Genomic DNA, 10,961 nt, shown 5'->3' with positions numbered 1-10,961 from the left:
AAGACAAACAATACTTTTTGCAATCTATATCTCTGAAACACTATGAAAGAAAGAGAAAGAGATGAGTTGAGTAAAGAGCTTGAAAGCCCAAAGTATACTTGTATCATCTACGTTCTTCTATTTTCATCATCAGAAGGTCCACAGTCTAATTTTTGTGTTTGCGCTGACGGTGTGTGTACAACAGTGCATACGCTTGGTGAATGTTAAAGGGATAAGTCACTATATATATATATATATATATATATATATATATATATATATATATATAAATAAATTAATTATAAAATAAATTAATAAATATATAATAATTATATATATATAATTGTTGATAATTTATATTTAATTGTTCATTGTTCATTTAATTGTTAATTGTTCATATATATATATATATGGGTCAAAGACATTTAGATCAATAGAAATTTACCACTAATGTAAAAGTTACCACTAATTGTAACTAATATTTATGTAAAAATTTAAACAACACACTTATTCTGAGCTGTACATTTTAAATTTATAAAAGAATAGGTGAACATACAAAATTTTATTGCATTTTAAATGAGTAAATAATTCTTGCTGACAAATGGGCAAAACCTAAACATAGTTTAAACATGTAAAACTACAAGTAATTAGCATTTGGGGTAAAAGTAATTAGTCTTTAATATGGCATAAATAGATTTTTGTTGTAAATATACATTTTTCCCATGATTTACAGAAAACACCCACTAAAATGTCATTCAGTGTAACAATCTTGTCAGGGATATTTAATTTTTACTCAGAAAAAAAAAACCTTTTTTCGTCTTTGACCCATATAACGTTATATATATATATATATATATATATATATATATATATATAATTAGTTTGATCTTTACTGATTTACATATCAGCCGAAAACCACCACTTTATTGCATGCCTATTTATCTAAATGTACAGTAAATCGAGACAATAACATTCCACTGTTTAAGCAAATTCTTCTCTGAGTTATAAAAATATAAAAATTCAGATCCCCAAACCCTGTAAAAAGCATATACTCACGATCACTCGCCGACTCGCTACAGAAAGCTCGAGGCCGCTGCGCTCAGAGTAACTCACCGAACATTCTAAGAACGCGCCGATCATTATGACGTCACAGTGACACCTACTGTTTCTGTGGGTTAAAACTGAACATGCAGTACAAATACAAAGAGTGACTAAACATTTTTAATTAATGATTGTTCATACAAAAACTCTGAAACTGCATTTGCAGCTGGTGCATAAACAGGAGCAAGAGAAGCTGCGGATCAACAGTTTAAGCATAACAGATATTACAATAAAACATTTCTGATACAGACTATTTATTATATAGGCTATATATATATATATATATATATATATATATACACACACACACACACACACACATATATATATATACATATGATTATGATTTATATATGGGCTACAATTTAATAACATAATTTTATATATGAATAGGGTGTTTGTCAGCTGATCATGCCGTCGGAGTTTACAGTGACAGTTCCGTAAAATGCATACATGACGACTAAAAAACCCCCCACAAACATGATGCTTAGTTTACCATGAATACATACATATTGAATACATATTGCAATAATAAAATAGCCTGTACACAGTTTATTATGTAATGCAATGTTATTTCAAATGAGGAAAATAAAGTGGGTTGAATAGGCTACAAGGAGAATTTTAGAATCGTTACATGAATGTCGAAATGTATTACATTCAAATAATAATCTGTTTATAGCTATAAACACTATAAACATAGACTATTTTAGTTCCCCTCACTCCACAACAAATCCTTCAAATTTAACCCTATTCAGAACAGAACAAGAATGAAAAAATATAGCTATAAACAAGCAAAATAAATAAATAAATAAATAATAACAATAATAATAATTTTAGCTAAAGCAAAAGTGAAAGTAACGTTGGGCTCACGTAGCCTATACCTTTCTCATTCAGCACAAATCCATTTTTTTTTTTTTTTTTTCCATATTCGCGATGTATTTAAAACTATTTAGCCTATTAAGTATATAGTCTTTGTATTTCACTCGCTTTCCCAATAACGACAGGGAAAAAATGGATTCAGGATGAAACTCTAAAAGTGCTGCTCTTCTTAGTTGGTAAAACATTTTGTGTTGAAACAGTCAAAATGTGACATTCTGTACTTCCTCATATTAATCTTTTAATTATTATTATTTATAGATGTCTTGACACCACAGCTAACAGAGCAATTTTGTCTTGTGTATAAGCTTTCGGCAGTCTGTAAAAATATACCTAAAATTTCTTGTCAAATCTATTTGAACAGTCGGTCGCAAAGCTCTTTACCGTTTTGAATGTGTTTTGTGTGTTATTCGCGGCATTCACGCTGAAAACCAATGCTGCCACTCAGTGTTTTTGCCATTCAATGGGCGGAACCACAGTCACAGCAGTCGACGGTGATGTCAGGTGCATACCCTCAGTTACTCAGTAACCCCCACTCCTTTAGGACCCCAAGCGATCCCATTGGTTCAAATTGCTTTTAATAGGTACTCTTTTTAGCAGCTGATTACAATTCCTACAAAATCATGTTACGATAAATACTGTTTCAACTACTTTATGACCATTTATGTCAGTATTAGTTAGCTTATATACTAGCATAGCATACAGGTAAGTGATTAGCCTGATAGCTTAAGTTTATAGGCTAGGCTACATACTTCACTTACCCTACATATATTCTCAATCATCCTTTATGTAGCCTAATTATGTGTTAAATGTCCATATATATATATATATATATATATATAATTTTTTTTATATATACAGAAGTAGTTAATAGAGAATATATATTTATTTTTTTAAATCATGAAACTTCATGTAAAAAAAAAGAAAAAAAAAAAGTGGCCTGGATTTTCATGTCACTACCAAAACAGTGTATGTTTTAGTCCATTGGCAGAGACTGATTTTAATCACACTTCTACATTTTTGATAAGGAAATATTCCTGTGTCCCTCCCTCTCATAGCCTCTCTTTCATAGTAGATAGGTACCATCATTTTGAGTTAAATGTGTTCAAAAGTCTGAAAATCTGTTTGTAACTTTAAGGAACGTCACTTCCCAACACCCTTTTTCTGCAATTAAGCCAATTTTTTTGGGGGTGTTATTCCATGAAATTTAGTTTTTATGTGTGAACAACTGTTCAGAACTGTGCTAGCTAACCATGTGCTGATTAGCATATTTGAACTAGGCTCAAAAGTATCTAAAATTGTCACTACCGAAACAGTGACGACTGAAACGTGGTGAAGTTTCGGTTGTGACATCATTGTTTTTTTTGAGTGTTATTCGATAAAATGTATTTTTTTTTCTGTGAACAACTGTTCAGAGCTGTGCTAGCTAACCATGTGCTGATTAGCATCTTTGAGCTAGGCACAAAAGTGAATTAAAATTCTGTAATGTGATGTGGTGGCTACCAACACATTACTGTCACTACCGAAAATGTCACGACTGAAACATGGGATGTTTTGTCAAAAATAAAGTACATTAATTGAATTATCAACTAAGATGTTATGATATTATGATAAACTTTATACCTTTTAGAAAGAAATATTGAATTAAGAAAACAAATCTCATAAATTACACCTGAAATATTGTTAAAATTGTAATTGTTACTGATTTACCTGTGAAAACAAAAACAAAAATCTTAATAGGTCAGTGTGTGGTTCACACTTCTTATTAAATTATTTAATATTGTGTTTCAGTAGTGACAAATTTGGGGAGAGGAAAAGTATTCCAAAACTTTCTGAAAATACAATATAAGAATTAACTGCACAATTACTAGAAATGTGTACCTTGGATATTATACAATTTGCATACATACAAAATTTGTGGAAAAAGACATTTTTTCCAAGATGTTTCCAACTCTGACTTTGAACCATTTCTGTAGAATGGCCCATAAACAATCTTTGCATAACCAGATGGAGAGAGCAGAAATTCTAACATGTGGATACATTTAACGGTTTATGGATTATAATGCTTTAAAAAAACAACAACAAAAAAAAAAAAACACACAAAGGCATTTCAGAGCATCTGTATATTTTATTCACATATGTTACATTTTGCATTAAATGTCATTAAAAGTCACCCTTTCAGAGATGACATCATAAAGTCTGAATCAGCACCTACAGTAATGTACTGTATTACTGCCTGCCTGACAAGCATCCACCGCAGGAGAACACACCAGCATTATCCACCCATCACACTTAGCACAACTGTCTGTCTATACAAAGTGGGGAAAGAAAGAACTCTCAAAGAAGGGAAAACGGAAAAAACAGCAGCATGCAAGAAATAAAGACAAAATAACAAAAAGAAGCTACCTTCAAGTGCACCGAAAACATCCATCCAGCATGGCATGATTGCAGCAATGATAATCAACACCTACCAATCAAACTGATCAATACAAACCAAACATGCTTTTCCTGGTGTGTGTGTCTGAATATGTGTGTGGTTTTGGGGGGTGCTTGTCTGTCTTCGGAAAGAAATAAAAGTAAAATGCCCTCAATATAGCTGGACGTTACATGTCCCTGTAATTGCACTAAATATAATTTTCACAAGGACATTTTTTTGATTGTGACACCACATTGAGAGCTCTTGGTGTCACACAAGGCAAATTATTATAATGTTTAAACTGGGAATATTTTGTTTATGTGAAGCTTGATCTGAATTTTTAAGGGGGAAAAGATGAAAAGAGGAAACTGCTAACAGAGGAGCTGCATAAAGTAAAGAAACTGTGTGCCATACTATACAGGTCCATCACCGGACTGGGCTGTAATATTACATTTGATGTGATCCAGTTTAACGCATTTTCAAATAATTAACATGTGCATACATAATGCCCTCTCCAAAGTATCAGATTACACAATCAAAGATGGTCCGAGGACAGAGCCTTGAGGAACACCGCATTTATCTGACTGGAAAACTAGCCTTCACTAAATATCTATTTGTATAATGTACCAAATAACTTTTTTTCCTTTTTCCTTTCTTTTTGATAACATTAAAACTTTTTTTTTTAATTTTTTTATTTGGTCTGATTCTTTTGCACAAAGGAGATACACACAACCTGGCCGAGTTCAAACACTTTAGATCAGGAATTCAATATCTGAGTGGTGTGTGCATCAAATTAATATCACAATAATATCTTTAAACAAGAAAACTTCATAACCTGCAAAATCCTAGAGGAGGAGAAATTAGACTCAGGCAGCCAGTTGCTACAAAACACAAAGTCAAGAAGATTATTACTAAGAGCTTTCTTAACTTCAGAGGTTTGTTGCCAACTGAGCCTGTAGATACATAAGCCCAACAGGACATCTATATGAGGAGTTGTGTGATGAGGCTCTTTGAACCAGAGCTCAGTGTAATGGAGAACACTGCCCCCTATGGACCATCTGACACCAGTCTAGGCATTATCATGTAATTAGAATATGGGAAAGACAATCAAGACCTTGAGTGACAACTGACTTCTTGGGTCTGTGGTCAGATTTTTGGGCTATAGTGAGGTGAATCTCAAGAAACTTGCCAAAAACATTCCCAGTTCACTATTTCACCCTTAGTCAAAAATAATAAATTATATTTTGCATTAAAAGCTAAGCTTATTTTTTTTTTTTTAGAACCATTACATTTTTATTTTTTTTGCGTTGCAATTGCATTGCATTATTTTCCTGACAATTCAAGCACATCTGACGACTCTTTACAGTAAAGCCAAAACACTATTGAGAAACAAGAAAAAATTCAAGATGCATTACATTAATGAGAAATGTGTTTGATGAAAATGATGCAAAAAAATAATGCAAAAATATTTGGTAACACTTAAGGCCTTTATGTACAGTACAAGTATTCAAAATGCGTGTTATAATGCATTATATCTTTTCATAAATAATTGTAACCAAAGTTAAATTGCCTTATAATATTTACAGATTCCTTGTTACATCTGAAATTGATTTGTCATGTGTTTTTACACTTTCTAAAAGTGTAACAATGAATATACAAGTATTATAATGCATTTTAACTGTGGTTACAATTATTGATGAGAACAAAGAATGTGCATTACAAGGCATAATTAAAGCATTAAAATACTTTTACAATGCATAATACAGTATATAAAGGCTTTAAGTAAAGTGTTACCATTTTTTTTTCTTTTTGATTTTACTTGTATTTATTATTTTCAAATGGCCTTGAGTGAGAAAATGATAACCTTTATGCGAGGGAAAGAGCCACAGACCATAAAGACTTGTTCTGTCTCAAGCCATTAAATATAAATGTGCCAAGAAATGCTGTACAAGGTTGCAGGGGAATATTTTTTTATAATAAACTCAACAGACCAGCCAACCACCATCAAACACAGAGCCTTCATTAGAAAAAAAAGAAGAAAAAAAAAAAAAAAGATGAAAATTGTAAAAATATTTTTTTTTTTTACAAAGGTATAATTTACTTTTTTTTTTTTTTTTTTTTTTCAAACAATGAATAGCAGCACTTTTTAAATATTAAAATCTTTTATCTGAGACTACAAAACAAAAACAAACAAAAAATAAAATACCTGAGGATGACTGCAACTACACCTCGACTCAGAGACAAATCGTGCTTTAGCTCTAATCTGTTTATATTTTGTCTCATTCACTGCTTTTCAACTCACAGTCAGTCTTATGAGATGTGTTTAAACTTAAATAGCATGACATGACATGACATGACTACACATCGCACTGGTCATGGGGTGGCGGGGGGATATGTTGAGAGTCTTGGTACCTTTAGCATTCAAGGTTTTGATATTAATTCTGATATCTGTACATGATTTGTTTAACATTGGTCAGAATAGTTCTTTTCCAAGAATCTCTCTCCTCAAAAATCTCAGTTTTCCAAATATTACAGAATGGGAGCATTTTTTCCACTTGTGCGTCTAACAGGATTGACACAAATTAACTCAGTGTGCTTTCACTGTGAGCTTGCTGGGACAAAACAAAATTCTCCCCTATTAATCCACACGAAAAAATCACTTTTAAACACACGCACGCACACGCTGTTAGTCATTAGCCTTGATTGTACACTAAACTTCACATGAACCCAGGCTGTGGCCAACTCAATGCAGGTTCTCTTTATATTACACGACAGAAATCATCAGAGGACGACACAGAGGCTTGCGCTGACATCATGTGACCTGTCCTCTCCAGGATGTGGGCTGCAATGTTAAAGTCCATTGTAGTGGGGACCCCAGCGCTTGTTGATGTGGTCGAAGGTGTGCGAGACCCACTGCTGCTCCAGGACGCGGTATCTCTCCTCACATAAATACAGAGGCTTGCCTCGACTACAGAACAGGAAAGATCAAGAGGTTACAGCAGGAAAGGTAAACCGTTTTCTATAAAAAAGAAATACAACACTAAAAAATGCAAAACATGTTTAGGCAGGCATAACAGGGTAATGAAATCAAATAAATGACTACTTGAGCAGGGTCAGAAATCAATGGGGGCTTGGGGCAAAAATGTCACCAAAATAAACAAAAATGCTCTTCAAATTCAAAATAAGTGCCCCTGTAAAATTTAAGTAAATATATTTACAGCTATCGCTGTGGTTGAAACATGTTGAATTTGAGGCTTTATATTTAGATCTGCTCACGTTGCATCAGATTTCTTTTTACACATTTTTAATGCAGCATTATATCCAATCATGTGTTTCTGTTGAGCTTATGAATTTAATGGCCAATCAGAGGCATTTAGATTAATCACAGCTGAAAATGCCATTCTCATTTTCTTCAGTGCACATGCTCACTGAATGAATTCTGAACTTCTCATCATAAACAACAAAGAGCAGATGCGATGCAAATAAGAGACTAATTTTGTGGTGTAGACAGCTTCAAAGATTGAGTGAACGACAAATTTTTTCAAATAATTAACATGTGCATACATAATGCCCTCTCCAAAGTAACAGATTACACAATCAAAAATGGTCCAAGGACAGAGCTTTGAGGAACACCGCATATATCAGACTGGAAAACTCGCGCTGAACAGAAGTCAAGGACTACTTTTAAGTGTTCTTGCTCACTTTCGGTATTTACCTTATGTGGCAACGCAGAAGTTATTTTCTGTGATTGTGTGGGTACTTCCTGTTAGAGCCATAACAACATTAATAATTTTGTAATATTTTGTCCTTATTAAGAATGATTATGTTTCTTGATAAATGTATATTTTGTGTTATTTGCATTGTATCATGTGACTTTGACTAGTTTTATACGTGTTACATCTGCATAACAAAATCTGAAGAAGAATAAGGAAGAAGGAAGGATTGGAACTAGACAGTCTTTTGACTGTGAAAAATTTATGTATTTGAAAACAGATTAAGCGTAAAGAAGTTTTTGAGTTTCTGAATTTCTTTTGAAATGTAACAAAGTAAAGAAAAAGTAAACATTTACAAGACAAGTTTTGGATTCATGCGTCAAATCCTTTGTGCCACACCCTTAATGGAAATGGTGAAGAACATGGAAACTTCCGATTCATTAGACACTATAGTAAAAAACTGGAAAAATAACAAAATGCAGTAAATGGTAAAATAATTTTAGCTGTGTTCATGGTTACAGCTAAAATAACTGGAAGCAGGGTTTTTCCTGCATAGATAATTACGAGGTGGCTGTCTCCGTCAAATTTCGTGCCGCCTCTGGCTGTCGACAAAACTCAGGCAGTCACATGCTCAGATACCCCTTTTTCACCGACACGGTTCTGTTGCGGGCTCCCTGCGCATTCTGGAACTGTTCGATAGTGATGCGCAGATCACGGTTATATCCGCGGGTCGGCCGGGCCAAGTAATAAAATATAACATTCCAATTAATTGAGGGTGGATGAGAGATAAATCATTAATGTGTTGATTTTAATAAAGACACAGAACTCTCATTTCACGGTAAGATGAAACAAACATGCGTCACTCTTTTACTTTCATTTTTAACTGAAGGTATTTCTCAGGGAAAACCAATCAAGGAAAACGTGTCTAGAGCACCTCCTAGTGGTCAATATATAAAACAAAGGAAAAACCCTACATGAGATATTGCTTTATAACTTAACAGCTTTAACTAAAAATATAAACAAGCTTAACTAAAAGAAATTATTCTGATAAGAGTGTTTTCCAACAATGATGTAATGAAACTGTGACAATTTAAGTATTGGCCAGAGGAGAACTGGCCCCCTGACTAAGCCTGGTTTCTCCCAAGGATTTTTTTCTCCATTTTAACACCCGTTTGCCACCTGATGTCACCTATTGGAGTTTGGGTTCCTTGCCGCTGTCGCCTTTGGCTTGCTTAGTTGGGGACACTTGACATTTGATATTCAACAGTGTTTTGATCTGCCTGCATCAACACCCTTGTATGCGAATTGAACTGAGCTGGATGATGACATCACTGTTCACTCCAGTGCTGATATATAGTAGTCAACATTTGAAGTGGATCAAAACCTTTCATCAAAGTTGTCCTAAAACCTTCTTCTTAGGACAACTTAGTTCTAAGGACAACTTTGATGAACTTTTTTGATCCACTTCAAATGTTGACTACTGTAGATAAATTAACTAAATTAATAACTATTGATTCTTACAACGGAATGAATCAATACCGAATCTACTTAAGATGGATAATGACACCATGTTCTTTAAGAGCTGCTGTGCAGCCAAAATTATATACCAGTTATCACTGTAAAGCTGCTTTGACACAATCTGCATTGTTAAAAGCGCTATATAAATAAAGGTGACTTGACTTGACTTGAAGGGAGTAAAGACTGTTTTTAGGCTATTAAGGAAATGTAATTCGCCAAAGAAGAACTTTTATTTTAAATAAATGTTAATTTATAAGAAACCTACTTCAGTGTGATATGTTACCATATCATCATGCTTAACATTGAGAATGTGAATAATTGTAATATGATGATCAGGTGCAGATATCTAAATCATCGGGCAGTTGGCGGGTGGATGATTTATTTTTAACAGTGGATTCAGGTACTTTTTGGTTGGAGCTCTTTAATTTGAACTCTCAAAGTGCACCAGATTAATGAATTTATCTTTGAAATGTACAAAATTTTCTTCATGCCCGCAGACCCCCCTAGAGGGACCAAGGATTTTACCACCTTTGCCTCGATTTGAGCCAGGAAAAACCCTGAATAATGGCAACATCTGTTCTTACGTTAAGAGTAAGGTGAATATAATTTATTCCCAGTTTAAATAACCGTTTTGTTTTTCATGTTACTAAAATTAAGCCTGTTTTGTCTGTCTAGCCAGAATATGATGTGCTGCTTTGCAACTTTTTTCTTATGTATTCTATTAATTGACAAATTAATAATCATTATTACAACATCAAGAGCAATAATCAACTATTTGTCATAAAATTGCAGTCCTACCCATAAGTTGTCAAAAGTTTGAAAACATTAAATTTTTTTTACTTTTTTTTTTTTTAACAAAAAATGTCAAGCAGCACAACTGTTCTCAACATTGATAATAATAATGATGATGATAATAATAATAATAATAATAATAATAAATGTTCCCTGATCACCAAATCAGCATATTAGAATGATTTCTGAAGGATCATGTGACACTGAAGACTGGAGTAATGATGCTGAAAATCCAGCTTTGATCAAAGGAAAAAATTCCATCTTAAAATATATTAATAGAAAACAGTTATTTTAGTTTGTAAAAATATTTCGCAATATTACCGTTTTTACTGTATTTATGATTAAATAAATGCAGCCTTTGTGAGCAGAAGGGACTTCTTTCAAAAACATGCAAAAAACTGAAATGTTTCAAAACTTCTGAGAGGTACTGTACATTTATGCCACATCTGAGCAGCATTAAACAAATAAACAAACGCCATGTCAGATGCCACTTCTGTTCCACCTTTGCAGTGTAAAGACGGCTTTTGCTGATGTTGATTACATTTTTTTTTTTTTGCTGACAGCCA

At 33.2% G+C, this 10,961-nt stretch overlaps 1 protein-coding gene across 4 annotated transcripts in view; it reads right to left on the bottom strand.

The window, feature by feature from the left end:
• Positions 1-4,064: 4,064 nt before the first annotated feature.
• The window catches only part of ubr3 (ubiquitin protein ligase E3 component n-recognin 3), an 88,538-nt gene continuing 81,641 nt past the window's right edge, over positions 4,065-10,961 (bottom strand). For all 4 annotated transcript variants that reach the window (XM_051904894.1, XM_051904897.1, XM_051904895.1 and 1 more), the window contains one exon: positions 4,065-7,340. In XM_051904894.1, coding sequence (XP_051760854.1) covers positions 7,223-7,340 — 118 coding nt within the window. In that variant the 3' untranslated portion in view covers positions 4,065-7,222. The remainder of the gene's footprint in view (positions 7,341-10,961) is intronic.

The sequence above is a fragment of the Ctenopharyngodon idella genome, chromosome 9 (assembly GCF_019924925.1).
Source record: "Ctenopharyngodon idella isolate HZGC_01 chromosome 9, HZGC01, whole genome shotgun sequence".
Classification (NCBI taxonomy): Eukaryota; Metazoa; Chordata; class Actinopteri; order Cypriniformes; family Xenocyprididae; genus Ctenopharyngodon; species Ctenopharyngodon idella.
This window is presented reverse-complemented; position numbering and strand designations above follow the sequence as displayed.